We start from the raw sequence: 18,123 nt of genomic DNA on the forward strand, positions 1-18,123 counted from the left end.
TAAATAAAATTAAATTTCAAAATTTTTAAAAATAAAATTTAAAAATAAAACAGAAAAAAGTTCTTCCATTCACACAGATGTATTTATATGAATGAATTATTTCCATGCTTATATCAATAAATACATAAATGAGGAATAAAATCTAACTCGAACCAAAAAAAAAAAAACGGAACCTAACAGTCATACAGAGGAAAACCCTACCAAGTCACTTGCTCCAGCGGTAAACAATTATGAAATTGGTCAGAGGTGGGGAATCACCTCTCATACAGCCAGCAGCCCCGCCCCCCCACGCAAGGAGCGTCCTCATCGCAAAGCTGGGGGACCCTGCCGAGGCCTCTGTGAGTAAACGTGAGCTGAGCCCCAGGCCAGCTGCTGTTGAAATTTTCCCTCCCTTCCCAGGTAAAACACCTGAATATGTACAAGTGCTTGAAAACCTAGAGGAAGGGCCGTGGAGCAACACCAGCGACAGCACGCTGGCCAACTTGGTGCCTGCAGGCCAGCCAGGATGGTCCTGGCCCCGGGCTCTCTTCTGGAAGCTTTCCATTTCCCTGCCTGAGATACCCCTCCTGTCCCGGCCCCCACTCCTTTTTTTCCTTCCTCACCTCAGCCCGGAGAGAAAGTCCAGTGAAAGTTATGGGTGACACATCCTCTTCTTTACAGGTGGCAGCCTGGCAACTCCTGCAGAAAGTCCAGCAGAGCCCAACTCACACCGTGCCACCCATAAAGCCGTGGACCCTCACACCCTCCCACCACCACAGCCCCGAGACTGCTGACGGGGCAGAGAATATGGAGTCAGGCACAGCTGCAGGGGCTATTGCTGCCTGGAGTGCTGTTTATATTGACCTCAACCCAGGCACACCTGGGGAGGGCTTGCCGGCAGGGTCAGGCTGCCCAGGTCAGCTAATCCTCAGCCCTCAGGGAATCACATTGCAGAAAATGGACCTCGCTAAGACAGAATATTAGCCAAGGAAAAAAAGGACACAATGCCATTTGCAGCACCGTAGATGAGTCTAGAGGTAATCACGTGACTTGTAGTAAGTCAGAAAGTGAAAGACACATATCGTATGATATCACTTATAGGTGTTACCTAAAAATTGATACCAGGGCAGATATTTCCATGGAGAAGGTCAATCACAGATTCATTAAACAAACTTATGGTTCACCAATGGAAAGGTGTGAGGATTGGATTCATTACGATATTGGGGTTAACAGACAGATACAAACACAGGTGAAATATATAATCACCAAAGACCTACGGAATACCAAGAGAAGACTACTCAACATTCTGTCATAACGTACATGGGAAAAGGATCCCAGGAAGAACAGACATATGTGTATGTGTAAAAGAAACACATCTTGCACACCAAAAACAAGCCAAACGTTGTAATCAAACTTGCTGTAATAAAAAATAAAAAAATTAAATTCAAAACTCGAACAAGAAGTTGTGAGACAAACTTGAGGGGCTTTCTCCTGGCCCATTCCATTCTAAATTCCAATCTAGAACGTGAATTCCATTGAGGCTCTGCTGCCCTAGTAACCAGATTTGGTAAGGGAGAACTGCTGCCACTTGTGGCCGTTTCACACAACAGCAGCTTTCATCCCAGCGCTAATGGTCAGTGGATATTCAAAATCATGACAGGCCTGTAAATGACACCTGCCCTGAAAACAAATCCTGGGGTCATATATCGACCAAAAATTTCAAAAGACGTCCATATTTCAAAATGACAGTTTCAAGAGGCATATTTTACGCACATTAGTGTGCTGCTTCTTTTGCTTGCTTTCTTTCTTGGTTAAAAAAACGGGAATGGAAAAAGGCAACACTCAGAATGGGCGAAAACGGTCACAAAAGAATCAATGGACAAAGGTTTAATCTCCAATATATATAAACAGCTCATGCAGCTTAATAGTAATAAAACAAACAACCCAATACAAAAATGGGCAGAAGATCTAAATAGACGTTTCTTCCAAGAAGACACAGAGATGGCCAAGACGCACATGAAAAGCTGCTCAACATCACTAATTATTAGAGAAATGCAAATCAAAACTACAATGAGGTATGACCTCACTCCTGTTAGAATCGGGATCATCAGAAAATCTACAAACAACAAATTCTGGGGACGGTGTGGACAAAAGGAACCCTCTTTCGTTATTGGTGGGCATGTAAATTGATACAGTCACTATGGAGAACAGTATGGAGGTTCCTTTAAAAAACTAAAAAGAGAATTACCATAGGATCCAGCAATCCCACTTCTGGGCATATACCCGGAAAAAACCATAAATCACAAAGACACATTCACCACAATGTTCATTGCAGCACTATTTACAATAGCCAGGTAATGGAAGCAACCTAAATGCCCACCTACAGACGAATGGATAAAAATGTGGTACATATATGAAATGGAATATTACTAAGCCATAAAAAGGAATGAAACTGGGTCATTTGTAGAGAAGTCGATGGATCTAGAGACTGTCATACAGAGTGAAGTAAGTCAGAAAGAGAAAAACAAATATTGTATATTAATGCATATATGTGGAACCTAGAAAAATGGTACAAATGAACTAGTTTGCAGGGCAGAAATAGAGACAGAGGTAGAGAACAAACGTATGGACACCAAGTGGGGGAAGCCATGGGTTGGTGGTGGTGGGATGAGTTGGGAGATTGGGATTGACCTGTATACATGTATATGCATGAAATAGATAACTAAGAATAATCTGCTGTACAAAAAAATAAATAAAATTAAATTTCAAAATTTTTAAAAATAAAATTTAAAAATAAAACAGAAAAAAGTTCTTCCCTTCACACAGATGTATTTATATGAATGAATTATTTCCATGCTTATATCAATAAATACATAAAAGAGGAATAAAATCTAACTCGAACCAAAAAAAAAAAAAACGGAACCTAACAGTCATACAGAGGAAAACCCTACCAAGTCACTTGCTCCAGCGGTAAACAATTATGAAATTGGTCAGAGGTGGGGAATCACCTCTCATACAGCCAGCAGCCCCGCCCCCCCACGCAAGGAGCATCCTCATCGCAAAGCTGGGGGACCGTGCCGAGGCCTCTGTGAGTAAACGTGAGCTGAGCCCCAGGCCAGCTGCTGTTGAAATTTTCCCTCCCTTCCCAGGTAAAACACCTGAATATGTACAAGTGCTTGAAAACCTAGAGGAAGGGCCGTGGAGCCACACCAGCGACAGCACGCTGGCCAACTTGGTGCCTGCAGGCCAGCCAGGATGGTCCTGGCCCCGGGCGCTCTTCTGGAAGCTTTCCATTTCCCTGCCTGAGATAACCCTCCTGTCCCGGCCCCCACTCCTTTTTTTCCTTCCTCACCTCAGCCCGGAGAGAAAGTCCAGTGAAAGTTATGGGTGACACATCCTCTTCTTTACAGGTGGCAGCCTGGCAACTCCTGCAGAAAGTCCAGCAGAGCCCCACTCACACCGGGCCACCCACAAAGCCGTGGACCCTCACACCCTCCCACCAGCACAGCCCCGAGACTGCTGACGGGGCAGAGAATATGGAGGCAGGCACAGCTGCAGGGGCTATTGCTGCCTGGAGTGCTGTTTATATGGACCTCAACCCAGGCACACCGGGGGAGGGCTTGCCGGCAGGGTCAGGCTGCCCAGGTCAGCTAATCCTCAGCCCTCAGGGAATCACATTGCAGAAAATGGACCTCGCTAAGACAGAATATTAGCCAAGGAAAAAAAGGACACAATGCCATTTGCAGCACCGTAGATGAGTCTAGAGGTAATCACGTGACTTGTAGTAAGTCAGAAAGTGAAAGACACATATCGTATGATATCACTTATAGGTGTTACCTAAAAATTGATACCAGGGCAGATATTTCCATGGAGAAGGGCAATCACAGATTCATTAAACAAACTTATGGTTCACCAATGGAAAGGTGTGAGGATTGGATTCATTACGATATTGGGGTTAACAGACAGATACAAACACAGGTGAAATATATAATCACCAAAGACCTACGGAATACCAAGAGAAGACTACTCAACATTCTGTCATAACGTACATGGGAAAAGGATCCCAGGAAGAACAGACATATGTGTATGTGTAAAAGAAACACATCTTGCACACCAAAAACAAGCCAAACGTTGTAATCAAACTTGCTGTAATAAAAAATAAAAAAATTAAATTCAAAACTCGAACAAGAAGTTGTGAGACAAACTTGAGGGGCTTTCTCCTGGCCCATTCCGTTCTAAATTCCAATCTAGAACGTGAATTCCATTGAGGCTCTGCTGCCCTAGTAACCAGATTTGGTAAGGGAGAACTGCTGCCACCTTGTGGCCGTTTCACACAACAGCAGCTTTCATCCCAGCGCTAATGGTCAGTGGATATTCAAAATCATGACAGGCCTGTAAATGACACCTGCCCTGAAAACAAATCCTGGGGTCATATATCGACCAAAAATTTCAAAAGACGTCCATATTTCAAAATGACAGTTTCAAGAGGCATATTTTACGCACATTAGTGTGCTGCTTCTTTTGCTTGCTTTCTTTCTTGGTTAAAAAAACGGGAATGGAAAAAGGCAACACTCAGAATGGGCGAAAACGGTCACAAAAGAATCAATGGACAAAGGTTTAATCTCCAATATATATAAACAGCTCATGCAGCTTAATAGTAATAAAACAAACAACCCAATACAAAAATGGGCAGAAGATCTAAATAGACGTTTCTTCCAAGAAGACACAGAGATGGCCAAGACGCACATGAAAAGCTGCTCAACATCACTAATTATTAGAGAAATGCAAATCAAAACTACAATGAGGTATGACCTCACTCCTGTTAGAATCGGGATCATCAGAAAATCTACAAACAACAAATTCTGGGGACGGTGTGGACAAAAGGAACCCTCTTTCGTTATTGGTGGGCATGTAAATTGATACAGTCACTATGGAGAACAGTATGGAGGTTCCTTTAAAAAACTAAAAAGAGAATTACCATAGGATCCAGCAATCCCACTTCTGGGCATATACCCGGAAAAAACCATAAATCACAAAGACACATTCACCACAATGTTCATTGCAGCACTATTTACAATAGCCAGGTAATGGAAGCAACCTAAATGCCCACCTACAGACGAATGGATAAAAATGTGGTACATATATGAAATGGAATATTACTAAGCCATAAAAAGGAATGAAACTGGGTCATTTGTAGAGAAGTCGATGGATCTAGAGACTGTCATACAGAGTGAAGTAAGTCAGAAAGAGAAAAACAAATATTGTATATTAATGCATATATGTGGAACCTAGAAAAATGGTACAAATGAACTAGTTTGCAGGGCAGAAATAGAGACAGAGGTAGAGAACAAACGTATGGACACCAAGTGGGGGAAGCCATGGGGTGGTGGTGGTGGGATGAGTTGGGAGATTGGGATTGACCTGTATACATGTATATGCATGAAATAGATAACTAAGAATAATCTGCTGTACAAAAAAATAAATAAAATTAAATTTCAAAATTTTTAAAAATAAAATTTAAAAATAAAACAGAAAAAAGTTCTTCCCTTCACACAGATGTATTTATATGAATGAATTATTTCCATGCTTATATCAATAAATACATAAAAGAGGAATAAAATCTAACTCGAACCAAAAAAAAAAAAAACGGAACCTAACAGTCATACAGAGGAAAACCCTACCAAGTCACTTGCTCCAGCGGTAAACAATTATGAAATTGGTCAGAGGTGGGGAATCACCTCTCATACAGCCAGCAGCCCCGCCCCCCCACGCAAGGAGCGTCCTCATCGCAAAGCTGGGGGACCCTGCCGAGGCCTCTGTGAGTAAACGTGAGCTGAGCCCCAGGCCAGCTGCTGTTGAAATTTTCCCTCCCTTCCCAGGTAAAACACCTGAATATGTACAAGTGCTTGAAAACCTAGAGGAAGGGCCGTGGAGCCACACCAGCGACAGCACGCTGGCCAACTTGGTGCCTGCAGGCCAGCCAGGATGGTCCTGGCCCCGGGCGCTCTTCTGGAAGCTTTCCATTTCCCTGCCTGAGATAACCCTCCTGTCCCGGCCCCCACTCCTTTTTTTCCTTCCTCACCTCAGCCCGGAGAGAAAGTCCAGTGAAAGTTATGGGTGACACATCCTCTTCTTTACAGGTGGCAGCCTGGCAACTCCTGCAGAAAGTCCAGCAGAGCCCCACTCACACCGGGCCACCCACAAAGCCGTGGACCCTCACACCCTCCCACCAGCACAGCCCCGAGACTGCTGACGGGGCAGAGAATATGGAGGCAGGCACAGCTGCAGGGGCTATTGCTGCCTGGAGTGCTGTTTATATGGACCTCAACCCAGGCACACCTGGGGAGGGCTTGCCGGCAGGGTCAGGCTGCCCAGGTCAGCTAATCCTCAGCCCTCAGGGAATCACATTGCAGAAAATGGACCTCGCTAAGACAGAATATTAGCCAAGGAAAAAAAGGACACAATGCCTTTTGCGGCACCGTAGATGAGTCTAGAGGTAATCACGTGACTTGTAGTAAGTCAGAAACTGAAAGACACATATCGTATGATATCACTTATAGGTGTTACCTAAAAATTGATACCAGGGCAGATATTTCCATGGAGAAGGGCAATCACAGATTCATTAAACAAACTTATGGTTCACCAATGGAAAGGTGTGAGGATTGGATTCATTACGATATTGGGGTTAACAGACAGATACAAACACAGGTGAAATATATAATCACCAAAGACCTACGGAATACCAAGAGAAGACTACTCAACATTCTGTCATAACGTACATGGGAAAAGGATCCCAGGAAGAACAGACATATGTGTATGTGTAAAAGAAACACATCTTGCACACCAAAAACAAGCCAAACGTTGTAATCAAACTTGCTGTAATAAAAAATAAAAAAATTAAATTCAAAACTCGAACAAGAAGTAGTGAGACAAACTTGAGGGGCTTTCTCCTGGCCCATTCCGTTCTAAATTCCAATCTAGAACGTGAATTCCATTGAGGCTCTGCTGCCCTAGTAACCAGATTTGGGAAGGGAGAACTGCTGCCACCTTGTGGCCGTTTCACACAACAGCAGCTTTAATCCCAGCGCTAATGGTCAGTGGATATTCAAAATCATGACAGGCCTGTAAATGACACCTGCCCTGAAAACAAATCCTGGGGTCATATATCGACCAAAAAATTCAAAACACGTCCATATTTCAAAATGACAGTTTCAAGAGGCATATTTTACGCACATTAGTGTGCTGCTTCTTTTGCTTTCTTTCTTTCTTGGTTAAAAAAACGGGAATGGAAAAAGGCAACACTCAGAATGGGCGAAAACGGTCACAAAAGAATCAATGGACAAAGGTTTAATCTCCAATATATATAAACAGCTCATGCAGCTTAATATTAATAAAACAAACAACCCAATACAAAAATGGGCAGAAGATCTAAATAGACGTTTCTTCCAAGAAGACACAGAGATGGCCAAGACGCACATGAAAAGCTGCTCAACATCACTAATTATTAGAGAAATGCAAATCAAAACTACAATGAGGTATGACCTCACTCCTGTTAGAATCGGGATCATCAGAAAATCTACAAACAACAAATTCTGGGGACGGTGTGGACAAAAGGAACCCTCTTTCGTTATTGGTGGGCATGTAAATTGATACAGTCACTATGGAGAACAGTATGGAGGTTCCTTTAAAAAACTAAAAAGAGAATTACCATAGGATCCAGCAATCCCACTTCTGGGCATATACCCGGAAAAAACCATAAATCACAAAGACACATTCACCACAATGTTCATTGCAGCACTATTTACAATAACCACGTAATGGAAGCAACCTAAATGCCCACAGACAGACAAATGGATATAGAGGTGGTACATATATAAAAAGGAATATTACTCAGCCATACAAAGGAATGAATCTGGGTCATTTGTAGAGATGTCGATGGATCTAGAGACTGTCATACAGAGTGAAGTAAGTCAGAAAGAGAGAAACAAATATTGTTTATTAATGCATATATGTGGAACCTAGAAAAATGGTAGAGATGAACCAGTTTGCAGGGCAGAAATAGAGACACAGAAGTAGAGAACAAACGTATGGACACCAAGGGGGTGAAGCCACGGGGTGGTGGTGGTGGGGTGCGTTGGGAGATTGGGATTGACCTGTATACATGTATATGTATAAAATAGATAACTAATAATAACCTGCTGTATAAAAAAATCAATAAAATTAAATTTCAAAATTTCCATAAATAAATAAAATTGAAAAATAAAACAGAAAAAAGTTCTTCCCTTCACACAGATGTATTTATATGAATGAATTATTTCCATGCTTATATCTATAAATACATAAAAGAGAAATAAAATCTACCTTGAACCAAAAAAGAAAAAAAAAACAGAACCCACCAGTTATACAGAGGAAAACGCTATCAGGGCACTTGCTCCAGTGGTAAACAATTCTGAAGTTGGTCAGAGGTGGGGAATCACCTCCCACGCAGCCAGCAGGACCCCGCAAGAAGCGTCCTCATTGCAAACCTGGGGGACAATGCCGAGGCGTCTGTGCGTAAACGTGAGGGGAGCCCCAGGTCAGCTGCTGCTGAACTGTTCCCACCCTTCCCAGGGAAAACACCTGAATATGTACAAGGACTTGAAAGCCTAGAGGAAGGGCCGTGGAGCCACACCAGCGACAGCACGCAGGCCGACTTGGTGCCTGCTGGCCAGCCAGGATGCTCCTGGCCCCGGGCGCTCTTCTGGAAGCTTTCCATTTCCCTGCCTGAGATACCCCTCCTGTCCCGGCCCCCACTGCTTTTTTCCTTCCTCACCTCTGCCCGGGGAGAAATCCCAGCGGAAGTTATGGGTGACACATCCTCTTCTTGAGCAGGTGGCAGCCTGGCAACTCCTGCAGAATCTCCAGCAGAGCCCCACTCACACCGGACCACCCACAAAGCCGTGGCCCCTCACACCCTCCCACCAGCACAGCCCCGAGACTGCTGACGGGGCAGAGAATATGGCGTCAGGCATACCTCAGTGCCTCTTGCTGCCTGGAGTGGTGTTTATATTGACCTCAACACAGGCACACCTGGGCAGGGCTGGTCGGCAGGGTCAGGCTGCCCAGGTCAGCCAATCCTCAAACCTCAGGGGCTCACATTGCAGAATATGGACCTCGCTGAACCGGCTAGGTCCAAGGAACAGGTGTGGGCTCCTACGAGTCAGGATAGACAAGGGGCTGCAGCTCCGCCTTGTTTTCTCATCATTTTATCTGGCCCATGAGTGGGAGACAACTTCAAGAAGACACTCTCTTAATGAGAGGAACCCAGGAGTCAGGGAGAGGAGGGGTGATGGGTGGAGACAGAGGCCTGGTGCCCTGTCTGCAGTGGAAGTCTCTGGAAGACCAGGCAGAGGGAGGCCGCACAGAGTGACGCCCAGGGTCACAGACCTGTCGGAGATGCTGTTTGTTAGTTCAAGTCCTGCTCTGACGTGCTCTGTGTCAGCTCTGAGAGACAGGCCATCTGGGGTGCTCTGAAATGAGGGCTATGTGCACGATTCCTGTGTTCCCAGCCCTGCTGTCCTACCTGCCCACGGGAGCTACGTATCCTGGGAGGGGCCTGATCATGAGAGCCCCATAGGCTGCTGGGTAGTTGCACAGGTGAGCTCCGTAAGCTGGGAGTGGCCTGACCATGAGAGCCCCGTGGGCTGCTGGGGACCTGCCCAGGTGAGCCCCATATCCTGGGAGGGGCCTGACCACGAGAGCCCCATGGGCTGCTGGGTCGTTGCGCAGGTGAGCTCCATAACCTGGCATTGCCCTGACCACGTCAGCCCCGTGGGCTGCTGGGGACCTGGTAAAGGATGTTAGGACAGTCAGTGAAGTCACCGAGGATATACATCCAGTCGTTCCTAATTCCTACACCCTGCTGGTCATTCTACCATCCACCACGACATGGTTTTCTGTATTAGACTTCAATGATGCCTTCTTCTGTATTCCATTGGTCCCAGAAAGGCTCTGCTGCCCTAGTAACCCGATTTGGGAATGGAGAAATACCGCCACCTTGTGGCCATTTCCCACAACAGCAGCTTTAAACCCAGTGCTAATGGTCACTAAATATTCACACTCATTGCAGGCCTGTGAATGACACCTGCCCTCAAAAACAATCCTGGGGTCGAAAATGGACCCAAAAATTCAAAAGAGGGCAACCATCCAAGAAGACTATTTCAAGAGGTTAATTGCACTCTCCGTTTTTTTCTGTTTTTCTGTACAAGAAATTTAAAAAGGCATGGAAAAAGGCTGAACATTAGGAATAATTAAAGATATGCAAATCCAAATGACAAAAACCTATCAGCTCACACCAGTCAGAATGGCCATCAGCAAAAATTCTGCAAACAATACATGCTGAAGGGGTTTTGGAGAAATGCCTACCATGTGGAATCCCCCCAAAAAAGTTCAAACTCATAGAAACAGAGATTAGAAAAGTGATTTCCAGGGCTTGGGAGGTAGAGGAAATAGGAAGCAGTTGGGAAAAGGGTACAAAATTTCAGCTATAAGATAATGTATAACATGATGATTGTGGTTGAAAATGCTGTCTTGTATAACTAAAATTTACTAACAGTGGAAATTAAATGCTGTCACCAAATTTTTTTTAAAAAGATGTGAGGTGATGGATGTGTTAATTAGCAAGACGAGAAGAATCTTTCACAGTGAATATCAAATTATTACAATGTATACTTTAAATATCTTATAATTTAATGTCAGTTATACCTCAATAAAGCTGATCAAAAAATTACCAAAGAAATAGCTATGGTCTCAGAATCCCCAAGGGTAAAAGACTTTACAGACAGTCTAACTGGAACAAAATCAATTAGAGTTCAGATGGATTCTTCCTAGATTTTCATAAATTTCATTTTGTACTGACGTGAAAAGGTTAGGCCATGCTCTAGGGGTGTTAAAAACATGGCACTGCCTGTCCCTTAAATCAGTAGAAGCCGTGGCTTAGTCTCCTTGCTTCAGAAAAATTACAGTCGTCAAGAAATTAGTCAAAGCATCTTCAGATCTTGTGTTAGGCTCACCTTTAAATCTGATGTTACCACAGGCAGTAAATCTCTATTGCTAAAGGAAATCACTCATCATTTTTCTACTAGTTAACTAAATAATTATAAACTATTGCTGCTTTCTTTTTCTTATATTACCATCTACTGGTATAATATTCTTTGAATATACAGAGTAGTTACAATAATTGTTTTAATGTCCTTGTCTGTCAACTCTAATGTTTGTGTTAGTTCTGGGTCAATTTTGATTTTCTCATTATGGGCCCTATTTTCCTGCTTCTTTGCATGCCTGATAACTTTGCCAGAAATCGTGATTCTACCTTGATGGGTACCATAATTTTGTATCCTTCTAAATATTCTTAAGCTCTGTTTTGGAACACAGTTACTTGGAAATGGGTCATTTGGGGCCACGCTGTTAAGACGTGTTAGGAGCAGAGCTGTGTTGACTCCAGGGCTCACTATTCACTACTACGGAGGCCAGGCCCTGTTGTTTACTACCCAGTGCCCGGAAATCACAAGATTTCCAATTCTGGCTGGTGAGAACTGGTACTGCACGCGCGTGTGTGTGTGTGTGCGTATGTGTGCGTGCGTGCGTGTATGTGTGCGTGCATGTGCATGCTGGGCACTGTCACTTCTAACCCTTTTGGATGGCCTTTTCTCCAGCCTTAGGTAGATTCCTCAAAGGCATGTGCTGCCCAGTACTCAGCTCAGTACTCAGAGAGGACCTTGTGGGCGTCTCTGTGCGGCTCTCTCCTCTCCCGTCCTGTGTCCTGGAACGCTTGCAGCCTGTGTCTCCCTGGACTCTCAATTCTCATTCCTTAACCCAGGGAACCCATCCTGATTTCCACTCCTTGCATCACAGGCTGAACTCCCTCAAGGCTGTAAGTCGAGGCAACAATAGGGCTCACCTCACTTGTTCCCTTTCTTTCAGGGATGAGAGTGCTTTGTTGCTTGATGTCCAGTCCCTTAAAAACCATTGTTTCATATTTTGTCTGTTTTTTTGTTATTTCAAATGAAAGTAGAGGGTCACAATAGAAGCTAGTATATATGATAGATACTCTAAACGTACTATAGAAACACTTCTAAAGTATCATAGAAATGCTTTAACAAATCATCCCACTAAATAGGCTGTTTTAACTATAATCTTGACTAGAAATGATCACCAGTCTAACTCTATAATTCTCCTCTTGTTCTGGATGAGGATATTAATATTCTTGGCATGTGACTGTTACGACAACACTCATTTGCAACCCATTAAGATTGATCATCTCTCCTGTGCAGCAATTGGGATCTTTGTTCCTATGCATATTTCAGGACCAAGGTTTTCAGTGCCACCCCAGGACCAGGTTAATTGTTCTCTGGGGCTCTTAGTTAGGCTGTTTCAAGATTCTGACTCCCCAATACCATCAAATTGACAATACCTCCTTACCTCCAAAGGGATAAATACTATAGGAGTTAGACAACTTAAGGAGGCTTTTACCAGCCTGCCAATCAGTGAGTCCCTCACTCTTGAAAGTCAGACACAGAAATGGATGCCCTCCAAGAAACTTGCCTCTGAATGTCAATTAATCAACAATAGTCTCACTCAAGTACTACACATCTGCAGATGATGTCAACCCACTTAAACCTCTGAAACTCTTCCAGTGCTTGAACTCCATGCTTTCTCAAAACCCTATATAAGATCAGCAGTTTGCTCTGATCAGGGGGGCCACTGTCTGACTAACATCTCTCCCCTACCACAGTAAGCAATAAATTCAGTGGTGTTTTTTTATTTTTTAGTATTTTGTTCTATTTTTAAAATTTATTTATTTTGGGCTGCATTGGGTATTCGTTGCTGTGCGTGGCTTTCTCTAGTTGCAGAGACCAGGGGCTACTCTTTGTTTCAGTGCATGGGCTTCTCATTGTGGTGCCTTCTCTTGTTGTGGAGCATGGGCTTTAGGTGTGCGGGCTGCAGTAGTTGCAGCATGCGGACTCAGTAGTTGCAGCACGCAGGCCCTAGAGTGCAGGCTTCAGTATTTGTGGCACATGGGCTTAGTTGCTCTGCGGCATGTGGGATCTTCCTGGACCAGGGATTGAACCTATGTCTCCTGCATTGGCAGGTGGATTACTAAACACTGCACCACCAGGGAAGTCCCCAGCTGTGTTTTTTTATATTAGATATTGAGTGCTGGGCTCATCAACCTCTGAGTCTTATATTTGATATTCTAATTTTATAATTGCTCATTTGATTTAGGTCCTAATACTATTATCAGCAGCTACCATTACTTGAGCATCAAGTAAGCCAGGTATTATGCCAGCTGTTTACATACTTTAAATCTGGATTACTTAATCTGAAATGAGAAGATAAAGCTGAATTTATTGCTTACTATAGTAAGGGAGAGCTACATTGGTCAGGCATAATCTCCTGGAACAGAGTTGAATAAACTTCTTTGTAAATGTCCAAGGAACCAGCAAATACAACCTCTGAGATATCTTATATACGAATAGAGATATGGTCTTATAAAAGGTGTGCTAGTAATTACCCAGCATAGAAGGGTATATGTTTACTAGACAGTGGGAGAGTTTTTACCACTTTTCAGGTGATCGTATTTCCAGGGAGTATCTACTAGGTGTTAGACTAGGACATTGCACTGAAATAAAGTATCATATCATTTAGTTGCCAAATCATCCAGTACCTCATTAAATGCTTTTTGATAAAATTTACTTAAAACAATAGCCAAGTATCATGCAACAGCATCTCCTATCATACAACACATTAATATAAATTTACTGGGTGGAAAATGGGGAAAGGGACAAAAAAGATGGGGTGGTTCTGTATTGATATCAAAGAGTTCATAAAAGGATAAACTCAGGTCCAAAATCTTCAGTCCACATCAAAGACTTCATGTCCTGATGACGGTGGAAACAGCCCAGCCCTAGTTGCTGGGCTCAGGGAATCAGGGTGATGTAGCTGTTCTAAGTGAAGAAGCTCCTCTGTCAAGGACACCACCTCTCTTTAGTTCAGAATGACACTTCTTGGGCACAAGTCTAAGATTCAGTTTATTCTCCCATCGATGTAGAGCAGACTGATCGGATATGCTGCTGTGCCTTTTATCTTGGTCCTATTGGAAAGAAAACACACCCCAAAACTGTTAGAAACTAACTGCAGAGCTGAGGACCTATTTTGTCTTTATGGATGTCATTTTCTTTTCAAGATAGGTGGTTCTAAACTAGACAGCTTGGGAGAGGTAGAAGTTTTAAGAAAGAAATTCAGTTCATTGGTTTTCCAAACAGCAGTTTAAAGAGATCTACAGATTAGTGGAGAGTAGCTGGATGAAGAGAGAACTTGTGTAATTAGAAATCTGAGAAGGAACAAATCCAGAATTGCTTAAGACACACAAATATTCCACCTCTTTCCGCCACCTGTCTTCCCTCTGCAACGGGTTTTTGGTCAGCTCAAGTTGTAGGCCATCGCGTTTGCACTTAAACCAGCGCCAAGCTTGTTCCAGGTTAGCTGTTATCTGCACATACAAATGTTCTCATTAAAATTTACAACAAAGGAACACTTAATCATTTTGTGTATTAGTTCAAGAGACTCTTTTTTTTTGCGGTACATGGGCCTCTCACTGTTGTGGCCTCCCCCGTTGCGGAGCACAGGCTCCGGACACGCAGGCTCAGCGGCCATGGCTCACGGGCCCAGCCGCTCCGCGGCGTGTGGGATCTTCCCGGACCGGGGCACGAACCCGTGTCCCCTGCATCAGCAGGCGGACTCTCAACCACTGTGCCACCAGGGAAGCCTGAGACTCTTTCTTTTTACACTGTATAATTTAAAAGCTTTATTTCCCCACACAATTAGAAAATGGGCTTCATATTAGTTAAACTGGAAGTTTTCTTCCTATAGTTGCCAGTTCAAGAGACTTTACCTAGATATTAAAAGACTCAAATTCTAACTTCATGGTCTTTGCCACCTGTTTGCATAATACACATCCTCCTATAGATGAGAGAATAATTTCTGAATATGGAGTTAAACAATGAATGCAAACCTGCTGATTTTCATGCATTTGTTAATATTTCCTGGATGTGAACTGAGGTGAGAGGGCTCGGGAGAAAGTTAAGATAGGAGTGAAAGTACAAGATGGCATTGAAAATTCGAGTGGTAGTTCAAACCACACTTTGAGTTCTGCTCTCTGAGACTAAACACTTCTCCAAAGTCCCTGAACTGTAAAGCCTAGATTTTCCTGCTGTGCTTTATAAAGGTAATAGAACGAATTAGTAAAAACACTGGACCAGCTTAGTGTAAGTGGTATTTTTTATTTCCTTTATCAAAATATTTTATACTTTAGCTCCTAAGCACAAACTTCCAAATGATCTGTTAGACTTGAAAACAGTCCCTCTAATAGTCTGCCTTTGAAGATGATCTAGAATCAGTATTCATTTACTTGACAAATATTTATTGAGTGCCTATATGTGCCTAGCACTTTTCTATGTATTTGGGATATTTTGTTATTTTGAAGGTAGAGCCAACAGGTTTTTATTATATATAAAGGTTGCTTCAAAATAGCTGTAGAACATATCCTCTGAAATAAAAAGTAAAATGACTGGTTTTCCCCCTTTGATTATTTATGTTTCATGGACAGCATTTTCATGTTTTGACTCTGAGGTCTCAGAGTCTAGTGTATTTCTCTCTTGCTTGGGGGAAGGCAAGTTCAATGAGACCAGGGGCTTCTTCTGGCTTATTCAGCCTATAGCTCCATCACCTAGCACGGTACAAGCCATATAATAGGTCCTTTATAAATTTGTGCTACTATGTACTTGTCCCATATTAACCAGGTCACAGTGTGAGTACAAAATAGTGAGACAAGAAAATAGAGCTCTGCTTGTCATTTAACTTTTAGAAAGCTACAAAGCTAAAGTAGTTTCCAGGTCTGTTTGTGTATCCTGACGACAGACACACTCCCATCCACCCCCAAACCAAACCCCACTTTTCTCTTTATCAGAAGTGGAGGGAAAGTTGCTTGAAATGACATTCATTGTACATCATGTCTCCTCTTGTATGGTGAATGAGAATGGAGCCAACGTTTATTGAAACTTACTCCAAGCCATCTATCAGAGTAACAGTGGTAGGTAATAACTTCCTGACTATTATACAAGTGGTAACTGATGAGTTACAGAAAGTAAATGTAACTTCCTTAAGGGCCCAGTAAGTGTCATTGTTGGCAAACTCACAAGAGACGAGTCCATATTCCTTTTAATTAATTAATTAATTAATTAAAGCATCTTTATTGGAGTATAATTGCTTTACAGTGGTGTTAGGTTCTGCTTTATAACAAACTGAATCCGTTATACATATACATATGTCCCCATATCTCTTCCCTCTTGTGTCACCCTCCCTCCCACCCTCCCTATCCCACCCCTCTAGGTGGTCACAAAGCACTGAGCTGATCTCCCTGTGCTATGCAGCTGCTTCCCACTAGCTATCTATTTTACGTTTGGTAGTGTGTATATGTCCAAGCCACTCTCTCACTTCGTCCCAGCTTACCCTTCTCCCTCCCTGTATTCTCAAGTCCATTCTCTAGTAGGTCTGTGTCTTTATTCCCGTCTTGCCCTTAGGTTCTTCATGACCTTTTTTGTTCTTTTTTTTTAGATTCCATATATATGTGTTAGCATATGGTATCTGATTTTCTCTTTCTGACTTACTTCACTCTTTATGACAGACTCTAGGTCCATCCATCTCAGTACAAATAACTCAATTTTGTTTACTTTTATGGCGAGTAATATTCCATTGTATATATGTGCCACATCTTCTTTGTCCATTCATCTGTCGATGGACACTTAGGTTGCTTCCATGTCCTGGCTATTGTAAATAGAGCTGCAATGAACATTGTGGTACATGACTCTTTTTGAATTATGGTTTTCTCAGGGTATATGCCCAATAGTGGGATTGCTGGGTCATATGCTAGTTCTATTTTTAGGTTTTTAAGGAATCTCCATACTGTTCTCTATAGTGGCTGTATCAATTTACATTCCCACCAACAGTGCAAGAGGGTTCCCTTTTCTCCACACCCTCTCCAGCATTTATTATTTGTAGATTTTTTTTTTTTCAGTACACGGGCCTGTCACTGTTGTGGCCTCTCCTGTTGTGGAGCACAGGCTCTGGACGTGCAGGCTCAGCGGCCATGGCTCACGGGCCCAACTGCTCCGTGGCATGTGGGATCTTCCCAGACCGGGGCATGAACCCATGTCCCATGTATCGGCAGGTGGACTCTCAACCACTGCACCGCAAGGGAAGCCCAACTGTGTGTAGATTTTTTGATGATGGCCATTCAGACTGGTGTGAGGTGATACCTCACTGTAGTTTCGATTTGCATTTCTCTAATGATTAGTGATGTTGAGCATCTTTTCATGTGTTTGTTCACCATCTGTATCCTCTTAGGAGAAATGTCTCTTTAGGTCTTCTGCCCATTTTTGGATTGCATTTTCTGTTTTTTTGATATTGAGCTGCATGAGCCTCTTGTATATTTTGGAGATTAATCCTTTGTCAGTTGCTTCATTTGCAAATATTTTCTCCCATTCTGAGGGTGGTCTTTTCATCTTGTTTGTGGTTTCCTTTGCTGTGCAAAAGATTTTAAGTTTCATTCGGTCCCATTTGTTTTTGTTTCTGTTTCCATTTCTCTAGGAGGTGGGTCAAAAAGGATCTTGCTGTGATTTATGTCATAGAGTGTTCTGCCTATGTTTTCCTCTAAGAGTTTGATAGTGTCTGGCCTTACATTTAGGTCTTTAATCCATTTTGAGTTTATTTTTGTGTATGGTGTTAGGGAGTGTTCTAATTTCATTCTTTTACATGCAGCTCTCCAGGTTTCCCAGCACTACTTATTGAAGAGGCTGTCTTTTATCCACTGTATATTCTTGCCTCCTTTGTCAAAGATAAGGTGACCATATGTGAGTGGATTTATCTCAGGGCTTCCTATCCTGTTCCATTGATCTATATTTCTCTTTTTGTGCCAGTACCATACTGTCTTGATAACTTTAGCTTTGTAGTATAGTCTGAAGTCTGGGAGCCTGATTCCTCCAGCTCTGTCTTTCTTTCTCAAGATTGCTTTGGCTATTGGGGTCTTTTGTGTTTCCATACAAATTG

The 18,123-nt window shown here is 42.9% G+C and overlaps 1 protein-coding gene across 1 annotated transcript in view; it reads right to left on the bottom strand.

The window, feature by feature from the left end:
• Positions 1 to 13,701: 13,701 nt before the first annotated feature.
• LOC308610845 (coiled-coil domain-containing protein 150-like) overlaps positions 13,702 to 18,123 on the bottom strand; it is a gene marked incomplete at its 5' end in the record, with an annotated part of 96,523 nt that continues 92,101 nt past the window's right edge. Inside the window, 2 exon segments of the mRNA XM_081259838.1 lie at positions 13,702 to 14,110; positions 14,399 to 14,509. Coding sequence (XP_081115964.1) covers positions 13,946 to 14,110; positions 14,399 to 14,509 — 276 coding nt within the window. The 3' untranslated portion in view covers positions 13,702 to 13,945.

Source organism: Mesoplodon bidens (genome assembly GCF_964165515.1).
Source record: "Mesoplodon bidens genome assembly, contig: HAP1_SCAFFOLD_39, whole genome shotgun sequence".
Lineage (NCBI taxonomy): Eukaryota > Metazoa > Chordata > Mammalia > Artiodactyla > Ziphiidae > Mesoplodon > Mesoplodon bidens.